The 27735-nt window shown below is 39.7% G+C and overlaps 1 protein-coding gene and 1 non-coding gene across 4 annotated transcripts in view; one reads left to right on the forward strand and one right to left on the reverse strand.

Moving 5' to 3' along the window:
• Positions 1-2824: 2824 nt before the first annotated feature.
• Positions 2825-27735, reverse strand: part of COLEC11 (collectin subfamily member 11) — a 41176-nt gene continuing 16265 nt past the window's right edge. For 2 of the 3 annotated variants that reach the window (XM_031052785.2, XM_031052784.2), the window contains exons 2-7: positions 24115-24270; positions 18728-18799; positions 8010-8081; positions 7232-7285; positions 5591-5686; positions 2825-5434 (exon numbers count right to left, since the gene is read on the reverse strand). In XM_031052785.2, coding sequence (XP_030908645.1) covers positions 5025-5434; positions 5591-5686; positions 7232-7285; positions 8010-8081; positions 18728-18799; positions 24115-24244 — 834 coding nt within the window. In that variant the 5' untranslated portion in view covers positions 24245-24270 and the 3' untranslated portion in view covers positions 2825-5024. The remainder of the gene's footprint in view (positions 5435-5590; positions 5687-7231; positions 7286-8009; positions 8082-18727; positions 18800-24114; positions 24271-27735) is intronic. The other variant, XM_005153229.3, reaches the window with a different exon arrangement.
• TRNAS-AGA (transfer RNA serine (anticodon AGA)) lies at positions 11791-11872 on the forward strand. Its single transcript has one exon. It is a non-coding gene; the product is annotated as a tRNA-Ser (tRNA).

The following is a 27735-nucleotide window of genomic DNA, read 5'->3' on the forward strand; positions in this document are numbered from 1 at the left end:
TAATGTTGGTTTAACTATCAATTGCTTTGTATTCAGAGTGTTTACAGCACCACAGTAGTCCCAGAAGGATAAACCATTCAGATGCCAAATTCCACAGAACAGAACTCTTCAAAAGATAACTTGCTCCTATTGGAAATTAAGCCTTAAAGGTCAAGTATTATACTGAACACTGTTACTGACACGGTATAAAGCACATTAGCAATAATATGAAAATGAAAACCCATTATGGGTCAAAATGAAGCTTCAGAACTCAGAAATGAAATTCTGAAAAATTCCAAAAGGAAACATCTTGAAAAGCATCTACTTCAGAGTGTCTTTGTTCATTCTGGACCTTCATTATATTTTACAATCAAAATTGTTTTAATTTCAACTTATTTCACTTTTCATCAAAACCTGTAACTAAAGAAGTCCAACCAGCTCCTATTTTGTAGCACACATTTGAACTGCCTTTTCCTGAGCTTATGAAAAACAAAGCATTCAGTTTTACTTACATGAATAAGGATGCTCTATATCCCATGTATAAATACTACTTGTCTACAGCTCTTCTCTTTGACATAAGATAGTTTAACACTTACAGACAGGGAAAAGTTCTGCTGCTAACCTACAACCTGTCACAAAACTGTATTTTCAGGGCTAATCATGTCAGCTGTAAGGGCACAATGAGAACAGTAGATCCATGAAGGATGGTAAACCAGGAGCCAAGCAGGATAACAAGGTAGGTGGAAGCAGCACCTTCAAACAAGGATCCAGGATGCAGAGTGGCAAATACAGGTTGTTATCAGACTCAGATATTGTCCAGTGCTCTGTCAGGAGATCTACAGGAACACAAGGCTCTTCCCAACAGTGGAGCTCCCCTTGGAGCCAGCTAAATACCTTTGCCAAGTCATCTCCTAGAAAGGGGTTGCATATCTGGCCCTGACATCAGTAACACAACAACATAGCCCTAGAAGCTAAAATGAGGAATGCAGTTGAATGAAATATGCATTTCATGTGAAGAAGTTGTTCAAGAGCATGAAAGGGTGACTATATTATAAAAAATAATAATCTGTTATTGTTGCCTTCTTGAAATGCACCAACATGCCTCTTAATTATGAATAAAATAAGGGCTATAGTGAAATATTTATGAGGAAAAATCATCCATCAAAATTAAAACATGTAAGGACAGCCTGGGAAACCTCAGTATATGTTTGCCAGACAGACGTGTTCCAAAGGTTTCCATACAGCCACACGACATAGAATCATAGAATAGTTAGGGTTGGAAAGGACCTTAAGATCATCTAGTTCCAACCCCCCTGCCACGGGCAGGGACACCTCACACTAAGCCATGTCATTCTAGGCTTTGTCCAAATTGGCTTTGAACACTGCCATGGATGGAGCATTCACTACCTCCCTGGGCAACCCATTCCAGTACCTCACCACCCTTACAGTAAAAAGTTTCTTCCTTATATCCATTCTAAACTTCTCCTGTTTAAGTTTTAACCTGTTACCCCTTGTCCTATCACTACAGTCTCTAATGAAGAGTCCATACACAGAATCCTTATAGCCCCCCTTCAGATACTGGAAGGCTGCTACGAGGTCTCCACGCAGCCTTCTCTTCTCCAGGTTGAATAGCTCCAACTTTCTCAGCCTATCTTCATACAGGAGGTGCTCCAGTCCCCTGATTATCCTCGTGGCCCTCCTCTGGACTTGTTCCAACAGTTCCATGTCTTTTTTATGTTGAGGACACCAGAACTGCACACAATACTCCAAGTGAGGTCTCACGAGAGCAGAGTAGAGGGGCAGGATCACCTCCTTTGACCTGCTGGTCATGCTCCTTTTGATGCAGCCCAGGATATGGTTGCCTTTCTGGGCTGCGAGCACACACTGAAGCCAGCTCATGTTCATTTTCTCATCGACCAACACCCCCAAGTCCTTCTCCACAGGGCTGCTCTGAATCTCTTCTCTGCCCAACCTGTAGCTGTGCCTGGGATTGCTCTGACCCACGTGTAGGACCTCACACTTGTCATGGTTAAACTTCATGAGGTTGGCATCAGCCCACCTCACAAGCATGTCAAGGTCCCTCTGAATGGCATTCCTTCCCTCCAGCATATCAACCAAACCACACAGCTTGGTGTCATCGGCAAACTTGCTGAGGGTGCACCCAATCCCACTGTCCATGTCACCAACAAAGATGTTGAACAAGAGCGGTCCCAACACCGATCCCTGAGGGACACCACTCGTTACTGGTCTCCAGCCGGACATTGAGCTGTTGAACACAACTCTTTGCATGCTGCCATCCAGCCAGTTCTTTATCCACCAAGTGGTCCACCTATCAAACTGATGTCTCTAATTGACATGCTTAATGACATTACAATGCAGGTTTTAAGACACACGGAAAATATACCAAGTAAAGCTAAAGTATCTTTTCATTTTTTTAAAAACAATTCCCCTGAGAGCAGTGGAAATCTTACCATGCATGTCAGCAGGGTCTGCCCAGGCTGAGCACTACATGCAACATTGATTTCTGCCCCCAGCAAGTGTCCACTTATGGGGATCAGCAACTGGAGGGTGAAATAAATGAAGGGCTCATTAATTTCCAATCCCTCCATCATTTCTTACCCAGTTTCTTGCATGGGTAAATGTAAGATGTGCAGTCTTTGCTCCTTGCAGGACAGAGAGCTAAAGATCTTACACACTAGCCTTGTTCTACTTGCCCAAATGGTGAAACAGGGACTTGTTGCAAGTGTGACAAATGCAATTTCCTTTCTGTCTTGTATATCAAAAGCTGTACAAATATATCCCAAAGAACACAAAAAATGGGGGAAATAAATGTTTTCTCCATTGCCTTTATTTTTCATCTTAAATTTTAATAAGAATTGAGACTGCTTAAATGTTCTACATGTCAAATCAATCTCTATAAACATGGTGTGACTTTCGGCTAAAATAGGAGTATTTGGCATCTGAAAAAGCTTCCCACCTCCTCAGAAGGCCTCTTTTCATGTTTCTGAGGAAATCAAACATTACAATAGAGACTTTCAAAACCTGAGTGAACAATAAAGTTAGCAACTTCAGCACATATATAATGAGGGAGCTCCAGGTATCTGTAATTCACGTTTGGTCTGTTTTAATATAGCCACAGTGATTCAACAAAAGTATGTTGGAGATTTAAATGGCTTCTGAGGATTTCTACAGCAGGCAGGAAACAATCATTATACTCAAAAGGCACTATTCTAAACAAACAAATCATACCATGAAATTCTTAGCTCCCTGCAAAATCTGTAAAGAGTCTTTGAATATTATTGTAGAACCATATTCACATTATTTAATAGATTTCAATATACACTTGGAAGAATGCCTAGCATACAGGAATGATACCTACTTTTATTAGAAAGAAAGCAAAGCTATCAAAGGAATGTTCATTTCTTAGAACAACCGCTCTGGAGCCAGGCTGATATTCAAATACTATAGGAATTTGCTACTGATCTTCAAAAAATAATATTAATAATACCCATTATATATATGAAATTATATATATAATGGATTCAAAGTCACAGAGCAAATATAGCAAGCAAAATGGTTTGTTTTCTTAGGTATAAAATAATAGCATTGCATCAAATATTTTCAGATTCTGTAGATATGAACAGAATTGTGTGGTCATTGATTATTTATATACCACAGCACTGTAGAGTTGATGAGTTGGTCTTGCATTGCTACAGGGAAATCTCTGGAGCCACATACCACATCCTCTGTGGGTATGTTGTAGACTAATCTCTGATATTGATCAGATATGTATTTTGATTACTATGTTATACAAAGGATCGTTCCTCCTTAAAAATCAAAACACTCTGCAAGGTACTGCTGAGGAAACGCAGTCAGAGATTCTGCAGTCATCTTTCTATGTCTGACAGGAAGATAAGATGTCATGCAACCGGCTCCTAGGAAGATCCAAAGTAATTCATAATTTCCTTTGTGAAATTATGTTGTTGGGGTTTATTTTAATATACATCACATTTTTCAATCACATGCAATTGTAAATGTGGTACATAAATCATTTGTGCAAAGTTACTTATTACTGCTTATATACACAATGACAAAAATTTTGGAAACTTTTGCTGCTTTTCAGGGGGTCAACATTACAATTCACTATCTATTTATGGAGTCTGAATTAAATTGTGGGTTTTGTGTAAATGTGTAAATTTTGTTTGGTTTGTAACAAGATGCACCAAGATCACCTTATGCAAATGTGAAATGCGTGTACTTTAAGAAATTATTTGGGGCCTGAAAGAGTTCATGCGCTGAATCATTCTCAGTTACAGAATGCAGAAAACCAAAATCTCACATTTACCTTTAGCCAACCCAAAACAGCCATCTGGCTGGATCCCTCTTTCAATACTAAATTATAAGAACTCTGTCCTCTCTCAACTCTGAAACACAGTTTTCTTAAGTGTCTCCCATACAACTGTGAACAGTTTAATAAAGTCATGTTATCAAATTGGCAGGACTCCTGATTTGTTGGTTTGCTTTGGATGTTTTAAAAAGAAGAGAGTTGTAACACCTTCACATCCAAAATCTTACAGTAATATTTGTAATTATTAACTGGAGTATACAAAATAGTTGCCTTGTTACGGAAATATCCCTGTAACACTACAAGCAATTAACATTTATAACTACAAATTTTGTTAAGATAAAAGAATATCAGGAATCTACTTCTTCAGAAATAATCATTCTAACAACTAGAGGCCAAATTCTGCCTTCCCTTACAGTCACACAGTCATATTTGTTAACTATTGTGAGGGCAGAATTTGGCCCAAACCACATTTTTATCTAAATACACATATTTTCCTACAGAAAAACAAGCTATGTCTCATCATTGCTCTTCCCTTCTGAAGGGTAAATACTGATATTTGAAATACCTAAATTGTATTTACAGCTGTACAACATTGATGCCACGCACTTGCAAAATATCATTTGTACTTTATAAACATGGGGTAACTTGTACAATCAGCTTAAAATCTCTTCTTAAAATAAAGATAGAGCAGACAAGCTTACACATTTTCCTTGTCAAATTCACACACAAAATACATGGTAATATGACATGCAACATCATTCCACCCTCCAGACGCCACCATCTCCACACAGTCCTCCTCATCATAGGCATTGTTGGGCTCCCCACTACGCCATTTGTTGAAGGTCTGCATGGGTGATCGGTCAGAATAGACAAAATTTCCCTCTTTCTCTAGGTCGTTAATCCCAATGAAAACTCTGGTGAGCCCAGCTTGGTTGATGTACGAGGCGATCAGACTGTTGGCAGTCTCATCCTTGGGCATGCTCAGCGTCCCTCCTCTTCCGTGGCAGTAGAGCTGGGCTTCCTTGTATCTTTTCTCTTCCTTCACCAGCAGATATATCTTATTATCTGTCTCACGCACACCAGCAACAGCTGCGGGGGAGGGCAGTGCTGAAAAGTGAGCACTCGCATTTCTATAAACCAAGTTACTGCACACCCCAAAATAGCTTCACAGATCAGGTGCGGAACGGTGACGCTCTCTACGAGCAATCACACCGGTAAAATGAGGCAACGAGAAAAGATAATGTTCATATCAAATTAACCTACCATTTTTAATGAATTTTAGTTCCGTTGTCAGCTGGGCCACTTGGATATCCATCTCACCGATAGCCTTCCTTAGCTGGCTGCACTCACAGGGGATGCCTGTGAAGTGACACAGACACACCAAAATTAAAAAGCTATCTAACCGCAATACTTATTAAAAAAGGCCCAGCTTGGAAGCTCTGGAAAGAGCTGTCTGGCAACTAACAGACAAATGTAAAGCCTTCATTACCCTGCAACATTGTATGGTTCTCAGGGGTGTCTAGGCCTATCCAGAACAGCTCAGTTCATTTCCCATGTAGCTTCAGCCCTGCATGATTAGAGCTAACCTAAAACAGATGGATATTCCCTAAAAAAACACTAAAACAACAACCAAACCAAAAACAGACCAACAAACCAAACCCCCCCCCCAAAAAAAACCCATAGATTATCTATTTATGACGCCTGCATCAAATTGTGAAGAGTGGTATTTTGTTTGATTTATAACAAGATGCACCAAGATCACCTTATGCAAATGTGAAATGCGTGTACTTTAAGAAATTATTTGGGGCCTGAAAGAGTTCATGCGCTGAATCATTCTCAGTTACAGAATGCAGAAAACCAAAATCTCACATTTACCTTTAGCCAACCCAAAACAGCCATCTGGCTGGATCCCTCTTTCAATACTAAATTATAAGAACTCTGTCCTCTCTCAACACTGAAACACAGTTTACTTAAATGTCTCCTATACAATTGTGAACAGTTTAATGAAGTTATGTTACAAAATTGGTAGGACTCCTTATTTGTTGGTTTGCTTTGGTTATTTTAAAAAGAAGAGTTGTGACACCTTCACATCCAAAACCTTACAGTGATAACAATCTATTAATCCAAATTTACATTGGTTTGACAAAGATAATCTGAATGAGAATGCTAAAAAGATACTCGTTACAGTTATGAACTCAAATCTCAAAATACAGATCAATCCAGTTCTCTGTGTATTTATTCAAATCTGCATTTGACTGCCCAAATACTCAACTTAGGTATCTAAATCAGTCTAAGCAGTGTATTTACACTGCAGAACTATGCTTAATGACTAGGCATATAGTGGTCTGGCTCAAGAATTAGCGTAACAAATTATATTCACATGAGAAAAGTACTTGGTGCACCTCTAGTGTCCCTGCCAGGAAGGGAGGAATTAGGTAAAACCTGAATCTGCCACTTACACTTCTTATGCCAGGCTTTCACCTTTTTCTCTAGAAGATCTGTATTCCTGCCAGCCTCCCGCTCCTATAAGAATAATCTGTGGAGGGGCAGGAGCTTCCCACTTGCTCTTTTGTGTTGGCTGGAAGCCAGAGTGGGAAATGTAGAGATGTCCCTTTGCACTGGTGATGAATGATTTGGACAGTTGTACTTCAGTTCCTGCTAGTCTTCTGGAGTGATCACAGCTCTGAAGAGCTATGAGACATCATCTTGACAAATACACTACATGTCCAGCAGCTACTGCAGTTTCAATAATTTTAAGTAGTGTGAAAATATTACACTGAAATATTACAGTGCCTCTTCAAAAACTATTTGTTATCTCCCCCAGTATGCAAACTGGCATGTGTTTTTGTGATGATGCATGCACCTTGTAAAATCCTTCACATACACAAGTGTTACATGGCTTACCTGGGTCACCATTAGGACCTGGTGGTCCTATGTCACCTATGTCTCCTTTTTCACCTAAAGACATGAAAAAGAATATAAATTTAAGGAAGCTTTTTTGGTCAACAGTTCGTTAGCACTGATTTATTTTTTCTCTAGTAACATTCAAATATGAAAAGTAGAAATATGCCCAAACAAAAATACAATTTTTCCTGTCCAGCCAAAGCTATGAAACTTGAACACAAAGAATATGTACAAATATCCATTTTTTTGACATTCATGAACTTCACAGAACCAGTAAGTTCAGATACTGTAGAGGGAGCAGGTCTGGACTTGTTACACGGGTGCCTGAGTCTAGGTTCATAATCTAGACATTTAAGTAAACATTGGTCCAAATGACTTCATCAAAGTCACATAGGAAGCCTATGGGGTAAGCAAGACCAGAATCTAGAATTAGAACTAGAACTGATGCTTGAAAGTCTGCAAAAAAAAAAACACAGTGCATCTTCTCATGTGCTGCTCTTAACTGCCACACTTGCACGATAGTGCATAAAGTTCTTTATTTAACCTTAAAGCAGGATTCTTACCCTACTATAAGGCTAAATACACTGCTCTCAGAGGGAAAGGTAACTGGCTGAGAGACATCAGTCATGTGTTTGACTACATCAGAGAAACTCCCTGGCTGATAAACTCTGAGACTCATTAACCATTGGTCAAGCCCCTAAGCTTTTCTCAAACATGAATCACTATAGATTATTCATCTGAAACACAAATGGAGAAAACAAAATTGAACTGAGCATACCTTTTGAACCAATAGGACCAATTTTCCCATGCCGTCCCATGATGCCTTTCTGTCCTTTGTCCCCCATTTCTCCTATACGTAACAGAAAAATGACAAACACAAGGTAGGAATCTAGACCAATTCATTCAGATTCCAGCATGCTTCAGTATCAGCTTTTACAATAAGTGAAAACAAACTATATCCCAAATATTTATTGAACTCCAGAGGTCCAGCTCACTCCTTGTGAAGAACTTATGTATAATAACCTAGACAGTGATTTGGTCTTCACAAAGCAATTGACATTAACAAGGCACGTAGGTGTAAATGAAAACAGATCTTGGCTCAGATCCACTGGAAAAGCTTTTGCAAACTCTCAGATGATCATGCCAGAGTCATATTGAAAATGATGGGGGTTGCATACAAACATTGATCAGTGGATTAAAACTATTATGGAGTTGAGAAGACCTAAGGGATCCAAACAAAAGTGACAGTTTCATCTAACACAGTAACTCCACTGTAACTGGGAGCTGAATTTGGACTAAATGGCTTATTTATACAATATACACACTGTGGAAGCGGTCACAGCCGCATTCTTTGTTCTTACGTTTGAAGATGACATTACTGAAAAATGAAAATTAATGGAAATATATATATACACACAGACACGTGCACGTGTTCATACAAAACCTGACTGAAGCCAGCAATGACAAATGTGATAGTTCTACAGAATACTTTGAAGTGCAACTGTAGCAAAGGAGCTGCTAAAAAGTAATTTTCCTCAGCTGTGTTCTTGCAAATAAAAGGGAACTATTCACCTCTTAAGGTCAACTGAAATTGTCAGCAAATCTGCATGAACCAGCCACTGTCACCTATCTGTACCCATGAGGCATACCCAGAAATCTGATGCAAGACAGGTTGCTTCACCTACTTTGTCTAACTTTGACCTCCTTTCTATTAGTTGTACTTTCCTGTGTAATGTAAAGGGAATATTAGAATGGCTTCAGGGGAAACAGAATTTGCACTGAACAGGCAGTCTCTTTGCATCACTGTCTTTACAAACCCAGCTGAAGCACTGTTACTAATAAAATGTGTGCTGCAATTCAAGCACTGATGTCATTGATCTGAGCTCCTCCAAAGCTTGAAGAATGAAACAGGTAAAACATTCCCGTTAGGTCATACAGTTTTTCTAGATGGCATTTCTCAAACATTACAAAAAATAAGCATTTTGATGGTGTGAATCTGAGAAAAGAACTTTAGCCTCTAATAGCAAAGACTTACTCAATCACATGTCTACAGAGCTCATGCACAAGTTCAGGAGATCAGCAGTTGAAATTAATAAGCACTACTCACCTAATAGAGTAAATACAGCAGGTTTACACGACTGAAGGTTTTGGCTTAAACCAAGCCATTTCTAGTCAATAAACTCTAAATAGTCTAAGCTTGCCAGATTATTATTATTTTGAAATGACACTTTGATTCTGGCGTTGATTTAAAGAGAATTCCCTGATTTGTTTTAGGTAGACTTCGAGACCTATGAAACAAGACCTGTCATTTTGTTGCACTCACTGTGTAGTGAATGTGGCACAGTTTGCCTGATGGTGCAGTTCCTATGGCCTGAGCAGCATCAGGAGGGTCTTTTCCAGCCTTGTTGGTTCTATAATTTCAGTGTACATGGCAATAACCTTTCCTGGGTGCAACACCTGAACAAATCGATGCTCCACCATCACATTTAGGCCTCTTTGTATCATGATTTCAAGGAGAAATGTGGTCTGGAGGCAGCAGAGCTGTACAGCTACGACATTCATATGGGACAGATTTCCCACCGTACCACATAATATTAATGGAGACCAGGTATGAAGGAATTACAGGGAAAAGAAACCAAATGCCTTTTGAGGCTCCCATCCTGCAAAAACCCAAGACCAAAGGAAATATTGATGCAGGTTTTTTCAAGGACTGTTGAAAAGGTTGTTTCTTTGCTCAAAGCAACATCCGTTACACACTGTTCAGCTACACAGGAGCAAGGACAGACAAGTTAGGAGGACAATCTACCATAGGGATACAGCAACTGAACTTGTGCAATTTGTCACAGCTCAGCCTCAGTTATAGATTTATGACAACTCAAGATCTGTTGCCCTCTGTTGTTACTGCAACTGGACAGTCGCATATTTCCTCTATTTTTCAAAGCTGGATAATTTTATGACCAATTAATCAATAACAAGTTTCAGAATATAAACTGATCACCACTGAGCTAAGAGATGTCCTCTGTATTACTCCATAAAATCTCAAACAACTGTCACTTGATTGTATGAGTCAGAAAGAAATAATTTCCTCTGAAGTGAGAGAAGACAAAGGTATATGACTTCTTGGTCTAATTAATTACTGACAAATCCTTCAATCAATGATTTTCCTTTTTTTCCAACAAGGATCAAATTCAGTCACTACTGGACATGGACTCAATTAGGAAATTTTACCAGAAAACACAAATATTTTTCTCTTATGCTATATATTCCTACTGGAAGAATGGAAGTAATCTACTCTGCCAGTTGAAGATCTACTTTCTGAATATAGCTTCACATACAGAACAGATTCATGGCTTGCCCTAAAGATGCATTCCATCAGGCTGTGTGGGCTATAAAGGTACTGATACTACCATTGGATATTTATCTAATACAGGCAGTGTATTGAGAAGGTATTTCCTCAAAAACCTGTGAAGTATCAGCTTGTAATGAGTTTATTGAGTTGCTTTAAAAGTGACCTTTCTTGCTTTGGATATTTATGAATTGAGATTACCATAAAAGACTGTCGAATGTTTTAATGCTTTCTCTCTTCAGGCTGCTACACCTGAAATTAAATAAACACTAGAAAGAAATTAAATAAATCTAATGCATAAATAAAATATAATATATAAAATGACTTCACTTTCCTTCTCATAAATACTGCCCAGAAAATGAACTACTTCTCAGTAACAGCCAGTAAAAGCTACATGATCTGCTCAGAAGTAAAAGTGTGTTATCTCAAACAATGAAGACATACATTAAGCCTCCTGCGCTCATTAAAAGAACTGTTTGGATTTGGTTTTCTCTTACAGTTACTAACCCCTGCTTCTACTCCAGGGGCCTGCCTATTCTGCTTCTTCTGCAGAATAAATCACAAGGTTTCAAGAGAGACCCATCTGCCTTGAGGGTTTCAAAAGTTTGAATGCCTTTTGTAAAGTCCTTTTTAGTGGCCCTATGATTGCCAAAACTGCAGTCTAAAGAGTCTTAATGAAATCAGGAAGTCAGAGTTGGAAAGAAATGAGGACAATGAAAGAAATTAAGTCTCCATAGGCCAAAAGTAGGAAATCTAACAGAAAGTTTGAATGAAGAATATGAAGTAAGTCATCTGTCATCTTTCAGATGAAGGTGGTATATGCTGAAACCAATTATAAAAGACTTGAAGGATTTTGAGAGGAACTGAAGAGAAGGAAACTCAAAATTATCTTCTTGGTGGCCTAATAAATACCAGAGATAAATAGAATACCAGAGATAAATGGTGGGCTGCACAACCAGTGAAAAAGTGAAGGCTTTGTCTCAGTGCAACACTATAAATGGAAATCTCTATACAGTGTGGCCAGTCTCTTCAGACAGGATCAATTGGAACAGACAAGAAAGTTTAAAAGTACTTAAAAGAAAGTGTCAAAAAGACAAATACAGCAGAAACAGAAATTCACCGTGTTACAGGTGAACTGAATTGTGTCAAAGTGAAGAGAGCAGTAGTTTACTTCTCAAACTTCAACAAATCAGATTGATTCTTTTAGCAGCAGGTAGTTGTGGCCAAGTGGTAAAGGCAATGGACTAGAAATCCATTGGGGTTTCCCTGTGCAGGTTTGAATCCTGCCAGCTACAGTGCCCAGCTGTTTTTCTGGACTCAAAGGCAGCCAAGTGATATGCCACAATTGACATTGCCAAGGCATTTTTCTCAATTCTTTTGGCAACACAGAGGTAAACCCATCTGGGCTGCTGCACTGTGGCAAGATATCACTGCCCAGGTGCAGAACCTGGTGGTGAAGGTATGCCATGTAGGTGCACATATACGCAAGAGTTGGGCCACTGAGGAACACCAGAACAACCAACAAGTGGATAAAGCTACTAAGGGTGAAGTGGCTCAGATGGAATTAGATTTGCATGGTTATATTTCAAATGTGAGTTAACATGTTGGTTACCTTTATCTGAAATTTTATCATTGTAGAAGTAATACCCATTGCAGAACATGAGCTTGATCTTGGAGTAAAAAATGAAATAATAAAGCTCTTTGGGTTGAAGTTAGTTGAACTGAGAGACATATGAGAGTGTGGAAAGTGTCCTTATGGGAGTAAACTTTAAGAACATTTTCTGTGATAATAACTGTGTTTAGTAAGTAATTGCAAAACCTTAGGAAAACTTGAAAAGTAATTACACAATGACAGTAGTGACTTTTTGATATGAAAACTATCTTTCACGTTACCTTCTTATGCCAACATGTTAAATCTCTGGAATATTTTGACTCCCAATGTGGGGCACGAAGGATTGAGATAACAACAGATCTGACCAGAGCGTGTCTAATCGTATTTGTGATAAGCATTCACTGTTTCAGGTTAATAGTCACTTGTCACAATGCTGATTTACTGGCTCTCAAAGTTGTTGCTCTTGCTCTCAGAGTTTCAGCATGTCGTACCTTACTTACAGACAGTATTTGCTGTGTTTAGTGTTTATCAGCTGGGGGGCCTGGGCTAAGGTTCTTTTTTCACTGTACTTTATGGTAATGACTTGTAATCATGAAACTGATCTGGCTTGCGTTCCCAGTGTGGTCACCACCTCTATACTTTGGAAAGTATATAATGGAAGTGTTTATCAATTACACATCCCAGCAGGGAGAGGAAGGGGAGGCAGGGAGTGAGCGAGCAGCTGCATGGTTCTGAGTTACCAGCTGGGTTTAAACCACAACAAAATTCTTCATGATTTGACATAGTGGACATCACAGACAACTATCCACCAATAAAAGTAGAATTGTACCAAACCAAAGGATTCTTGACTCTAGTGCCATATTTGACAGCAATCTGCAAAGGATACATAGAAAAAGAATGCAAAATATAGACCAAGATTACAGAATCTTCCCCCTAGTATAATGCTAGGTGGCATTTTATGTAGTTGAGACAAATTAATTTCATTAGCCAGCCTGAAAGTTAGGGGTTTAGTCTCAGCTGTTTCTCCAAGTTCCCTTGGTAGGCAATGGAGAAATAAATACCTCACATCTCCCACTCTACTGGGACAGGTACATAGATATCTTAATGACAAAGTGAAACTCTACAAGGTTTGTATAACAAACAGGAAAAAAAATAAAAGGAGGAAACTTATCAATCTATACTGACTAGAAATCAGAAAGGATGGAAAATTTGCAAAGGAAACTAAAGATAGTAAGAAAACACAATCCAATCTGAAGGCAGCAGAAAAACTTTAAGAATTTTAAAACACATTCAAAAAAAAAGAAATGGAAATAGCATGATCCATCCCTGAATGGGTGAGTGTATATTCAGATGCACACAAATACAAATAACTTCCCTTACAAAACACATACCTTGCTAGAATTACATTAGCGACATAACACCAAGTCTGATGAGACTAGTGGTCCCTCTAAGACCAAGACTTTGATTCACACAATGGCAGTAGAAGGTGCAATAAATGGAGATCATGCAACTACAGCCACTCTCTGCAGTCCACTGCAGATGGAGTTGCTGAATCAGTCCCCCAGCAGTTTAAGTGACCGCCTCCTAGTTCAGGTATGATAGGATCTAGTGATTCTGTAACCTCAATCACATCCTTCTCAGACTATTCTATACAGATGCAAGAGTCTCAACCTATCCAGTTTCTCCTTGTGAGGCAGCTCCTCCATCTTCTTCACATTTCTAGTGCCCCTTTCTAACCTTTCATGTCCTTTTTGAGAGACAGAGGCCAGAACCACACTCACTGCATGAGATGGTGCATGTCAGGCTTTTATACAGAGCAAATCAGCCGCAAAAACGATCCTCCTATTTTGTCCTTGGTATCTTTTCTGATGATGGGCAGTGTTTTGTTAGCTTTGGGACTGCTGCTAATGACTTAAGAGCAGTTCTTGAGTTTTAAGTGACAATTCTGGTTTTTTTGTATTATATAAGTATGGATTAAATTATGCATCCCTAATTTCCCTAGGCTATATATTTATTTACACTGATGCCCATCTGCCATTTTTTTTGTCCATTCAGTTTAACACAGATTGTCTCAAAATTCTACTGAGCTCAGGTGGAGCTCAGGTGGAACTGAAAGACAGGTTTGAAATAGATACCCACTTTGTGAATCCACAACTGTCAATGTCAGGACTTTTATATGGAATCCTGCCTGCAGCACTCCTTAGTGAGCAATAAATTAATGTAAAAGTTGACTCAGAAATGTAAAGGATTGATTGATTACATATTAATGAGCAATCAGTAATACTAAAATATAAATTAAGATATTATTACCTCTCTTTAGAATTTGATTATACAAATGACTGAGCACTCTGGCTCCAATCCAGTTAAATTAATGAGTCTTCTCTCCTACTTAAGAGGCTATGTCTGTACTAGTAAACTAAATGCCTGGGAAGGTTCCTTAGCAGTATGAACCAGGTGGCTGAGAATGGTACACTCAATGATATTAAATTGTCTTAGTCTTCAAGCCAGGATAATCACTTGCAAGCTGCTCATTGTGTTATCTTACAAAATGTGTCCAAGAATTGCCTGGAAAAGTGTTAGCTGGCAAAAGCCAGAATCACTGTGCTAACACTGCAAAGGTAGAGACAGTTGAGTTCCACCCCCAAGAATAGTATGCGACTCTGCTTCACATACCATTATAATGAAGTATAAATGAAGTATGGTGTATGAAGGCTGAAATTAAAATACTAAAATAATACATTTTCAAATGGTTATGGCTCTAAGAAAATTAAAATATCTTGAAGAACACATTTTTAATGTGCTGCTCCTTCGATTACGCATTCCAACAGTAAATTCACCCTCTATTCACCCTTCATTTGATTGCCATAAGCAGAATCCATGCTACTCTGGGAATATTCACAGGATTGTACTGTTATTAAAGTATTTGTGTGGAATTCGTATATATGGAAGTTGTTATGGCCTCACAGATTGGATCATGACTCAAATAATTGAGTTCACTCCCAACATGGGAGCACGCAGTGCAGCAACCAGTGCAAGTGGGGAAAGTTACATCTACTAACTTCACACCCCAAAACCTGCACTACAGTACATGCTGCTTTCATCTGAATTAGCTGTTGTACGTGACCCAGCACTCTATGCTTTGCAGAAGGCCAACACAGTTTTATATTCTGCTGACATGCTATGCATCATAATTGACCTATACAATTAATTAAAAGCAATGAGGAATATAAGTGGAACTTAACCTTAATCAGTTCCCAAAGACATCAGGATGTCTGATGTCTCCCTGAAACATTAGGACACTCAGAACCAGATATATTTCAGGTAAGCACCAGAAAGTTTTAATGTTTATCTGTTTCAGAGCTACCAAAATTGGAAAAGATCATGAGGAAAGGAGATAACAGAAACATTTGCAGCACTTCCTAATCTTGAGGTGTTCATTTCAGGTCAATACCATAAGAAAACCTTTTGTAAGAAAGCTATTTATTCGCTAATTATTGTGTAGCTAAGGAGCTTGAAGACACTAAGCCCATTTTCTTAGGACAAACTTGCTTCAGAAATGAAACAAAGAAAGGGGAAGAAAAAATAAAGATTACTGTGATTGTGATAAATTAAAAGCAGAAGGAAAAAACTCTACAAGAATTAGTTTCCCCCCTCATGTAAACCATCACTTACTCAATTACCAGAAAAATACAATGAAGTTTAGCAGTCTCCATCAACAGAAGGAGACAAATATTAGCCCAACAAGACAACAATTACCAAGCTTTAATAGAAAAGCAGGGCATCAAACACATGTTAACACAGTAACTGCAGTTTAACAGGCTGCTGGCACAGAAACAGGGCTGTGTGTTCATCCATGTATGCTCTTAGAAAGGGGCAAATCCAAAAGAGGGAACAGTTTTATTCATCTTTCATTATTTACCAATGTCGTGGTTTAAACCAAGTCCCCCAACTCCTGAGAGTTACGAAGGAGAATCCAAAGAATGTAGCCCCCACGGATTGAGATAAGAACGGTTTAATTGCTAAGGCATAACACAAAACCCCTACTGCCATTTACTACTACAAATAATAATGATACAGCAAACAGCAAGTGAAAAGAATACAACACCCCACCAGCCACCGACCCATAACTCACTCCACCCTGCCCGGCCGAGCACCATGTGCTCCCTCCTCCATTTTCCTCTCCAGCTCCACCCCTCCAGCCTTCTCTTTCCCAGTATGCATCCTGGGCATCACGTGCTATGGTATGGAATACCTCATTGGCTAGCCTGGGTCAGGTGTCCTGTCTCTCCTTCCTCCCAGACTCCCCCTGGCTGGAAAAAACCTTGAACAAAAACACCCTCAAAACATGCTCAAACCATGACAACCAACCTATGTATTAAGTACCTGGATCACAGGTCCAAACTTTACACTGAGATTTTGATGGTCTTTTGGTGCACAGAAAGGTAAGGGAGAACCTAACTGCAGTCCTGCACTACTACAAGTTGTCTGGGGAGAAGATGAAGCCTTCTCAGACACATGCAAAGGACAAGAGGCAATGATCACAAGTTACAAGAAGAAAAAATTCAGTTGGCTTTAAGGAAAAGGTCTTTCACAACGACAATGGTGAACAGACTGATCAAAAAGGATATGGAATCTCCATCCTTGGAGATTTTCAAAAGTGTATTGGACATGACTCTGGGCAACCTGATCTAAATTTGAATCTGCCCTATTTACACAAGATTGGAGTAGATAAGCTGTTTATAACCTTTTGATCTAAATTATTCTGTGATACTTTAACATCACTTCTGCTTTACCCTGCAAGCATTAAATGCAAACATTAATGCAGCATTACCTTCAAGAGTTAAAACTTTAGTTTCCAGTATTTTTTATAAAAATCATCCTTGAAGAGTACATCTCCCTAAGGGAAATACACTGACTGAACACACACACTCCTCATGGGAGTTAAAAATTTTTCAATGCATTGTAAAGGGAAGAGCTCTAGCTATGGATTTTGGTCCCAGGAAAAACTGCATGTATCAGACTTCTGTAATTGCCCAGAAGAACTACATAATGGATCATGTACCATCATAAGGAAGTATAAATTACCTCTGTAATTGCTTTGAAAGGAAGTTTGTATATTCAGTTCAGTAAAAACTAACTCCATCGTTCTGATGACAAGAATGTCAAATGTTTAATTTCAGTAGTGATAATACAAGGTTTTGACTACCCCTAATATGAATTCTTTAGAATGGGCATCTCCTGGAAAACTTATGACGGTCAAATTTCTTCCTTGCTTCTGGAAAAAAAAACAAAACAACAAAAAAACAAGCAAAAAAACCCCAAACCTCAACCAACCAATCAACAAACCCCACAAAACAAACAAAAAAACCCCCTAGATTTAAAAAGACAGAATATCCTGCAAGACAGAAATGCCACATTTCACAAGGGACTACTACTGAGCAACAGTCCTCTCAAGAGCTCAAAACATTTTTTAAATACAATGCAAACAGCGTTACCATCATCTTTTCATAAATATGAGTGAACTGTCATCCAAAAAATGTAGAACCTGGCCATTTCTGCCTGTTATAGCTTACTGCCTTCCCTCAAGGATTTTAATTCAGGTAATTGTGAGTGCTCACATTCACAAACAAAAGGAAACAAGAAAGTCGAACCTCATGAGTTTTTCCCTCTGATCTGAGGTTTCCATTTCCAGAAGGAAATTTATGAAGCAGACACAATGCCTTTCTTCACAGAGACCTTTCCAGAAGATCAAGACTATTTTTTCCAAAGTGAGCCCTTTTTACCAGAAAACAATACTTAGTCTACAAAGAAGCGCATACCGTTGTATGGGTTTTGGCTAGAACAGAGTTAGTTTTACTCATAGCAGCTGGTAGGTCGCTGTATTTCTGACCAAAACAGTGTTGATATGGGGATGTTTTAGTTATTGCCAAGCAGTGCTTACATACAGCAACAAAGCTGCTTCTGTTTCTCACCCCACCCGCAAGCAGGCTGGGGGTGCGCAAGAATCTGGGAGGGGACACAGCTGGGACAGCTGACCACAATTGACCAAAGGGATATCACACAGCATATGGCATCATGCTCAGCAGTAAAAACTGAATGAAGAAGAAGGAAGGGGAGCACAGACATTTGGAGTGATGCCATTTGTCTTCCCAAGTCACTGATACGCATTATGAAGCCCTGCTTTCCTGAAGACGGCTGAACACCTGCCTGCCAATGGGAAGTAGTGAATGAATTCCCTGTTTTGCTTTGCTTTCATGTAAGACTTTTGCTTTACCCATTAAACTGTCCTTAACCCACTCACGAGTTTTCTCACTTCTACTCTTTCAATTCTCTTCCTCATCCAGCCAGGCCGGGCTGGGGGGAATGAACATGTGGCTGCATGGGGCTGAGCTGCCAATGGGGTGAAAACACCACAAAGGTACATTAAAATGCCAAAGCATGATTTAGCCACCTAGCCAAGTGACAGAGGATCCCCATCACCATTGCTTTTCAAGAACAAGTAGCATTTGGTCAGGAATGACTTCTTTAATAAAGTTACCTTTTTCTCCTGGAGGCCCAACTCTGCCTGGACGACCTGGAGCACCTTTCTCCCCCTTTTCTCCAGCCTCCCCTGTTGATACAAAAGGAAACAAAAATACAAATCATATTAAACTTGGACTATTCTGGATTGGTGGCAGTGACAAAAGTGTCATTTTCCCCAGTGAACATTGTAACAAGACAGGAAAAAATTAAAAGCAGATGTATTCTGACTTAACAGCTTTACTTGATGCATAGAGAACAGTGTCTCCTGAAACTGGGGTAAACACTGACAAAACCACAGACAATACATTACTGAAGTCCCATACAATGGGCCTAGTTTTGTGGACATTACTCATACTGTCAACATCCAAAAAGCCCAACAGCACAATTTGCTTTAAGCACAAGATTCAGAATTAGGACCCGAGTCAGCACTGGGTTCAAATGCTTCCCAGGTATCTGCTAAAGATACACTAAAGTCTCAAGTGAAAATGACTTAACTATAACATCAAATTAAAAAGAAAAAAAGAAAGAAAAAAGTTTATGCCATTTACAAAGACCTACAGGAAGGCATCCTTTATTTAGAGGACCATTTTTTAGCATGAAAGAGTATCTTCTAATCCATATTCTCAGTTAAATACTGTGCCTTTTAATCTCTGTGGTATGAACCACTGTACATTGTACTGACATGCACATGGTTCATGGCAGATTACTATATTAAGCATATTTAAACATCATTTTCTGCAAACGTTCACCTCCTTTCTGCCTTTCATTGGACAGAGGATGCTTAGCTTGTTTCACTCCCTACTATTGTACTACTATTGTAGTTTGCACTGACATAAAACTACAATCTCTCAAACAAATAGAAGTTTAAAGAATGATTTACATAGCCAATTTAAAAAAAAAAAAATTTATACAAACAAGAAGCAAGTTCTACGATTTCCACAGACAAGAAAATGCCTGTATCTAAAAGCCAGGGCTAGCAGAGCACACCTGATGCCCAATGCTGTGTACCTACAGAGGAGAGTGAGCAATAGCTGCTCTCCAGGAAGCTGAAGGGAGCACTATAGCAGGAAACTCAATGGCTATCATACATCCCTCAAGCTCTGCTCTCTGGCATAGCTGGCAGCTGTGGTTCAGAAATGAACCACAGACATTACATGTAAAAACAAGGCACAACATGGCATATTTCGAATATGCAGCCTCCAGCTCTCTTTCTCTTCTTATTGCAGACATAGGTGGCTGTGAGCTGAACTTGGCCTTCCATCTGTTATATTTTCCTTCTTCAGGCTGCCAGACGACTGCAGACCTACCTTCAGACATCAAAAGTATGCCATTCTTTGACCTTAATGAGGACAAACTTCACATAATCCCCAGCGGATAATATTGTTAGTATGAAACAGGCTATTATTTGGCACATTTGGGAACGTCACTTTTTTTTTATTATCAGGTAACCAATAGGCTTTGTATGATTGCCTTTCCCCCCTCAGGGCTGGTTATGAGTTCTTTGCTTCCCAAAGATAAATCCTGACAATGACTTTTCCCTGCTCTCTGGAGGCTGAGAGCAGGCTATTACAGGCTATTGCTTTACACGTTCTTCAGAGTGAAAGCTGTGCATTAGGGATCAATAAAATAGATCACTCTTGCTTCAGGCCATTACACTTGCCTGCATTTATTCCTATAATAAGATGACAGTGCATTCCTTAGTGTAGGTGTTTAAGAAACTTTTCCTGGGAAGAGATAGCCCCATTACAGGCCCAGCTACAAACCAGTTTGCATTTTTTGTTATCTGCTATTTCAAGCAGTAAGACCTTGGCCAAGGGGGACTGATCAGTGGTCCAGTTCAGCTTTGCTGTGTTTAAGTCCCTAATTTTGCTGTACGTACCATGAGCACTATGCAAGCTGAGGAAGCAAAGTCGGTACAAGTGTCACATGCAACAGAACAGATTTCTGTCAAGGCATTTCAATCAATTTCATTTATCATCAATTAACACTAATCTCCTCTCCGTCCCTTCTAGAACGGCTCTTTGCTCTAACCCTTCTGCATGAAAGAGTACCTCCCTCCTCAGTGCAATGCAGCTCTTGCCCAGGCAGCTGAGACAGGGCGTGATGTGCCCAGCAGTGCTCCACAGTGTTGTGATGCCCCACACACCCAAAAGAAATCTAGCCCTGATACCAAACTGAACTGCAGCAAGACTGCAGGTATCAGGCACAACCCTGACACTACTACAAACTTCTCCCATTATCTCTGATAGAGATCTTTTATACTTTAGATTACTTATCTTACCGCTGCTGTTGATTTGCCTCCTTTTGTTAATTCTTTGGGACAGGATTTGTTTCTGATTATTTCTGCATCCTGCCTACCTTAAGCTATACCATTTACTATAAAGAAAATAGCATGACAAATATTAACTACCTCATCTATTAAGCATTCCTTGGCTAGTGGCTAGTGATAACTTTATTCCATTATTCATATTCCCTGTGTGAATAGACAAATGAAGTGTGGGTGTAAAAAAAAAGGGTTTATTTACGTTATCAACGTTTGCATGTACTATATGCCACTGAGACTATTAAAGACAATTCCTGCCTTAGATTCTAGAAGGGAGACAAAACAATGTGGCAAACTGAGAATTCAAGCTTTGAAGGATTGTTCTATGTTATTTTTTTCACCACAATAATAGTAACTTCAATCTCATGGGCCTATCAAAAGGAACCAGGCTTCAGGAAGAATATGAGTAGCAATGTAGAGAGGCTTCATCACCCATCCCTTCTTCAGACACAACACACTTTTGCCATTATTAAGTTGGCTTTCAAAAACATGGATCAGTCTGCTGTCTGGATTCTCAGAGCCACAGTATTTTTCCCTTCCACATTTCATCTTATTCCTTTACACTGTTTGGGTTATAAAAAAAAATAAAAAAAATCAGTTCCTAAGACCTAAGCTGCTGACCTTAAACTCATTTGTGCCTTTTTCTATTCTTGGTGTCTTTACTGTCTTTCTTCATCTTCCATTTCCACCTCCATTCTCATCTCATCCCCCTTCAGATTCACCTTTTTATTCTGTGGGGTCCTAATTGGCTTTGTGTCATTTTTTTATTCCTCTTTTTTTAATTGTATTTTATTTTTTAGTTTCCAGTCTCTCCACTTGGTCTTGTTCTCTGTGCCTTTCTTTTCTCTTTTCTCTTTACCTCTTCCTGTTCTTCTAAAATTTCTCCATTATGCTCCCCCACTTTCGGGTACTTTTCTCCTTCACCACTCTCTATTTGGGCTCCACTTTCTCACCACATTTTAGGGTGAACCCTCTCCTCCTGTTTCTTCCCTTTCACACATCCAACAATCTGCCTCATTTCTTCCACTTCTTCCCTGTACCCATTTTTCCCAAATCCCAGCAGGCTGGTGCCCAGCAGCAATGTGGGGCTCTGTTCCTCAATCATAGGAGATGGTGCTGGCAGTCCAGCAGAGGAGGAGATGGGGCAGATCTAAAAGCTGCAGTGAGCAAACCCCACTGCGTGGAAGCCGAAATTTGGGTGCATGGCCATGTATATGCTCCGCTTAAAGGAAGTCTTGGCCACTGAAATGAGTTGGAGTTGTGCCAGAGTGGACAGCAGCATCTCATTACCAATTTCAGAGCCAGTCCCCCTGGCAGTGTAGCTGAAACACTGATAGCTTTTCAGGGGGGTCACATTAACTAGGGCTGTATCAGGCCATTTTGTGCTTCACTGAATTTGTACATCAATCTCTCATTTTTGCGAGGCTTACATCTCATGAAGCAAAGTGAAATCATTAACACATGAAGGTTTTCAGGCCTCTCTGTTGTTTCCTGGCTGAGGATTGCCTTCTACAAAGGGCCAGGATCCTGCACGGTTTATGTGCTTTAGGAAACTCTGCTTCATATAATAACGGTCCTCACCTTGAAATGGTAATCACAGGTGTTAATTTTGACTGATTACACAAATAAGGAAACTAAAGGAGTAAGAAAACTTGTGAAAGCCTGTCAACTTCTTTGAAATGAAAAATCATTTCAAAGCTTCAGTCCCCAATGCTGTAGAGTCTGACTCTTTCACTGATCTTCCCTGTAATTTTAGACAACATATATTTAATTTGATTATGTTCTCTGTGACTTGCATCAATAGCACTATCTTATGCCTATTTCACCGAAAATATATTCAACAAGTGAAACAACTTTACTCAAGGCTTAGTCAAACCTCGTAACACTTGGATATTGTATTGTTCTTTCTAACTAGAACATCTGCTGAAGGTGAAAATATTGAGACTTCAAAGGCTGCTTACTGAAGTAAAATAAAAAATACAGATTTTGGTTCAGTTCAGGCATCCAAAACTGCATCAATAATAAGCAAAACAAGAGCTTTTTTTTTCCTGAAGCTAACTAGCCAAGCACAACAGCCCAATTCTTTTGCTTCCAACACAGCACAACCACAGTAAAACAAGGCAAGATCTGACAAGGGCAGTTTATACCACAACCAAGCCTGTGGCCAGGCTGTGTTCACAATTCAACTGTATGAACAATTGCAGCACAGTTCAAGGCCAGGTTAGACAGCGTATTGGGCAACATGGTCTAGTGTTAAGTATCCATGCTCATGGCAGGGAGGTTTGCAGTAGATGGTCTTAAGGTCCTTTCCAACCCTAACTATTCTATGATTCTCTGAGCCTTGCCCTCACCAATCAATTACCCAGCACAGACAGCACCTGCAGTCCATACTATGGCCCTCAGGCCAGTGTAAGGCCCACATTTGTACTAGATAACATTAGTGGCACCAATACTGCTAGGTGAGTTTTGTGATATCACAATGTGAAACTACCAGAAAAAAAATGAAGGTTAGTTGTGCAGTTTTTATCATAATAATAATACACTGGGGCAAGAGTTTGGGCATATATTTCATTAAAAAGTTGCTTTTGTCCACAGAAACTATAGAAATGCCAAAAACCTGATTTTCTATTTCTTCTAAAGGCACTTCAGCATTTAAAAATCAAGGGAAGATAAGCATAAGACTATAAAATACAAAATACTTCCCATTATATTGCAAAATAGCAATGAAAACTTTTCCAGGTATAAAGTAGGGCCTGATTTTAAAGTCTTTGGGTATGTGTATCACTCCTGAGTACAAACACAGAGACAGCAACCAGGCAGTGTGTCAGTGTAACAGGCTCCTGATCAGGAACAAGTTTGGGAAACTTTGGCATGCATTCTCTGAACTGTGTTTATTTTAACTGACTTAAGTTCATCTTATGGACCTTAAAACTCCATTTTTAAGGAGACTACAAATGGGCAAATAAGAGGACAACTGAAAGGCACCTTCTTTGTCTCTGTTATAAACTGTCAGTGATGCAAATGAGCCTGTTAGAAAGAAAGGATTAGTATTTGAATGATGGAGTAAGCTTCCACATTACCTTTGAGGCCTGGAACAAGAATTTGAACAGAGCAGGACTCCTCTGCAATATGTTGAGAATATCCAGACCTTAGCAGTGACAGGAAGGCAAGGCTAATTAGAGTCACCAAGAAAACCAGATCTCTCTTCATAATGAGCACTTACAGGTCACTGACTCCTAAACAAAAGAATGAATAAACAGTTACAAGAATTCCAAAGACTTTCAACAGTTTCTGAACATATGCAGCATCCTACTACAAACACTCAGTATTTTTACATGCCATAACCCACACAGCATGAGAAGGACATGTGCAGGTCCTCCAAGCAGGTTGTACGCTCCACAGACATACATGAAACATACACCAGACATTCAGCAGTTTATTTTGATGTTAGACTGAGTAGCATAAAGCTCAGAAGAAATTTAGTTAAGAAATAAGAGACTAAGAAATGCTAATAATAGGCAATGCTGTGTTCACAATTTCTCATTAGAGGCAGGGATCTGGAAAGGTCAAAGGGGAAAACAGAGTACATGGGCTTGCACTGAAAGTTGTTAGGACTAAGTTGCCACTTAGAAAGAGTTCATACTGCTCTAAAGAGGCAATTCAGCATACGGTAAGACCAACCTAAAGGCCTGAAATTTCACTTCACATCTACCTGAGCACTGAAATCGTGCCCAGCAAATTGGCTGATACAACAACCCTCATGGAACTCATTGAGGGTGGAAGGTAGATAATAGTTCACTGTATCATGCAATGAAGTTACATCAGAGCCTTCAATAAATCCTGAAAAGATTAATCTCTGAAACATACCCTTGTCTAAGCCTACAAGTGAAATGGCTTGCCTGGTATTATACTGTGAAGAGATCTCTCAGAAAAACAACAATACAGAAATTGAGTTTGTGTGAAAAGACATTCAAAAGCTGATATTTAGGGGGCCTGTAGAAATACTCTTTGACAAAAATGTTATTTATGTGCTTCTAGCATGCTTTTCCAGTCCTTCTTTCACCAAGTTTCTGTACTACACAAACAAGCTGAAAGTCATATCAGGGTTTCAAGAGAAAGAACCTGTATATCATCTTTTATAGCCACAATACAGATGCACATTTTACATCTAGAGCAAGAAAATTGGGCTGTATTACTCTGTACACCCTGATTCCCTTCAAAAATAAGCCAGGTAGGATTAGGCACAGGTGTGGGGCCAGTATATGGGTCTATGTGTCTCACCATGCTGGGGATGTAGGACAGTGGATCTATTATTTTGCAGGTGGCCTGAATGTATAACTGCCCTTCAGCAGGGATGGAATAATAAGGAGCTTCAGGGTGAGAATGTCCTGGTGAAGCAGATACCAAAATTTATGTGATGGAGCGAGAAGGCAGCAAACTGCCATCCATGTGCAGGAAAAATCAGGTTTGCCTGTACTACTCAAGGCCCTTGTTTCAACTTCATTACATTTTAGTCTAGCAGATGACAATACAGACTATCTTAATAGAGATGCATTTTGTACCCTTACTAACACTCCTGTCAGACTACTAAGTACTAACGTCATTTACAAGGTCTCCTCTCACATCTCAGAGTGCAGGTTCTGGAGGGACAACACTCACTCATACACAGATGCTTACAGTATTTTTTCCCTTTTCAAGAGTGCTCAGTTCCCACAGTTTTAACTATGATACCACAAATAACATGACTGCAGCTCATATATACATGTCTGAATCAGCTTCAAAATACCTAGCTCGGGCAATGCTAGAAGCACAGAAGCCACAGTACAAATTTTGGCTGCTCAAGTATTTCAGCCACATTAAGTTCTGTCATAATTGCAGGAACATCACTCAAGGCTTCTCAAGAATTCAGGCAAAACTGAATTTTGCCACTCAAGGGAAGAGTAACGGGAATACTAAATTAGCTAAGAGGAATGGTTGAGGAGAAGGATATTTCTCCAGATCTTCCTTTCAAAGGCATCTATGGCCAGTCATAGCACTTAAATAGTGCTGGCAGACTGGAAAGTGAAGGGATCCATGGCAACAAAAGGCTTCACAATCCCAAGTTGAGGACCAATGCTCCCTATGTGGGAAACCAGTGTGTGTGGTTACCTCAGCCAGCCAGGAGAAACTGGTAGTCTCTTCCTGATACCTGAATATAGGTTTTTAACCCTCAATAGTGGAAAACTTTGAAGGACAGGCAGTGGGATCATCCTGAACAGCAGTCACACTGAAGCAAAGAGAGGACCTGCCTGCCTTAGCCTGCAGGTCCCACACCGCAGCCCAGGAGATCACCTGGCCACCAGCCTGCAGGACATCCTAGGCACAGTATCCCACTATTTCTTTGTAGCAGAGATACTTCAGGATCCAGAAGAAGATCAGACAAAGAGTCTTTCAAGCAAAGCACTTCAGATACACACCTGAAAGCCTAGAGTTTCAGCATGAGCACCCAGCAGGCTGTGCTAAGGATTCTTGACAGACAAGAGAGACAGAGAAGGAACTGAAATTAGAAGGGTGCTCCAGACTGCATTAGTGAATAAAAAGGCCACAACTCCTCCTCTGGTTGCATTTTATGAGGTTTTAGATGTATCCAGACCACAGCTGAAACATCAAAGCCTCCAGGTACATTAACTATTAATCTGCCTTTGCAAACTCCTACACAGCTCATAGATGATACAGGCATGAAGCAGCAGAGAACTGTCAGAGCTGCTTGGTGGCTCTGCTCAGCAGCCAGCTATAAAGGATTCTGGGGAAAACAAAACCTCCAACGAGGCTTCATCATATTCCCCACCACCTGCTGATGCTGCAGGGCTTAAGAGCCTCTGAGACACAGGGGATACACCTCACCCTATCTCATGATAAGCTGACTTACAGAGAAAATGGACTTGTTCTATAAAACGAAGCTTCGTAGTGTCAGTTAGGTCACAACACCCAGACCTTCATGAATACTTGGGAAATTACCTTGGTCTGAGAAGAGCCACTAACAGGAAACCTCTGAAGAGGTTGCAGATCAAATACTTTATAGAGTCTGCAGCTGGATAAAGAAAGTAGAAATCAAACCAAATCACTTTAGATATCATCTTCTCTGCCTTTTCCTGCTGTAAAAATAAACCTTCTCTTCTGCAGTTAAAATTACCTTATATGATTGAAATAAGCATTTGATCTCCATGTATGTACTACAGCAGCACCTTTCATTTTAAAATCCTGGAAAATTCCTTGCCTTTCTGACCTACCTTCGAGTCCTTTCAGCCCCAGATTCAGAAAGGCATTTAGAAAACTAAATCCCACTGAAATTGGTCCTCAGAAAAAGGTGCCAGCCTGTTTTTCAAACACAATTTTAGCTCTGGTATTTGGACTATCTTCAGCAATGAGAAAACCAGTGCCAGAGAGAAATCTAGACATGTTCAGCACTCGCAAAAATATTAATATTTTCTCTGTCTACACAGGGGTCAGGAGTCAAATTTCCAGCACTAACAATGGTAGCCATTAAATCAGCATAAGCTCAAAGCTTTGAAAAAAAAAAATAAAGGAAGAGGAAAAGGAAGTAATTACATGGCCTTTCCTTAAAAAGATCTGCCTCAGTTGCCAAGACAGAAGAGGTTTATTAAGCCAAAGTCCTTGAGAGGTCAGAGAAACCCCAAACCACTGTAGGCTCACTCAGAACT

The sequence above is a fragment of the Melopsittacus undulatus genome, chromosome 3 (genome assembly GCF_012275295.1).
Source record: "Melopsittacus undulatus isolate bMelUnd1 chromosome 3, bMelUnd1.mat.Z, whole genome shotgun sequence".
NCBI classification, from domain to species: domain Eukaryota; kingdom Metazoa; phylum Chordata; class Aves; order Psittaciformes; family Psittaculidae; genus Melopsittacus; species Melopsittacus undulatus.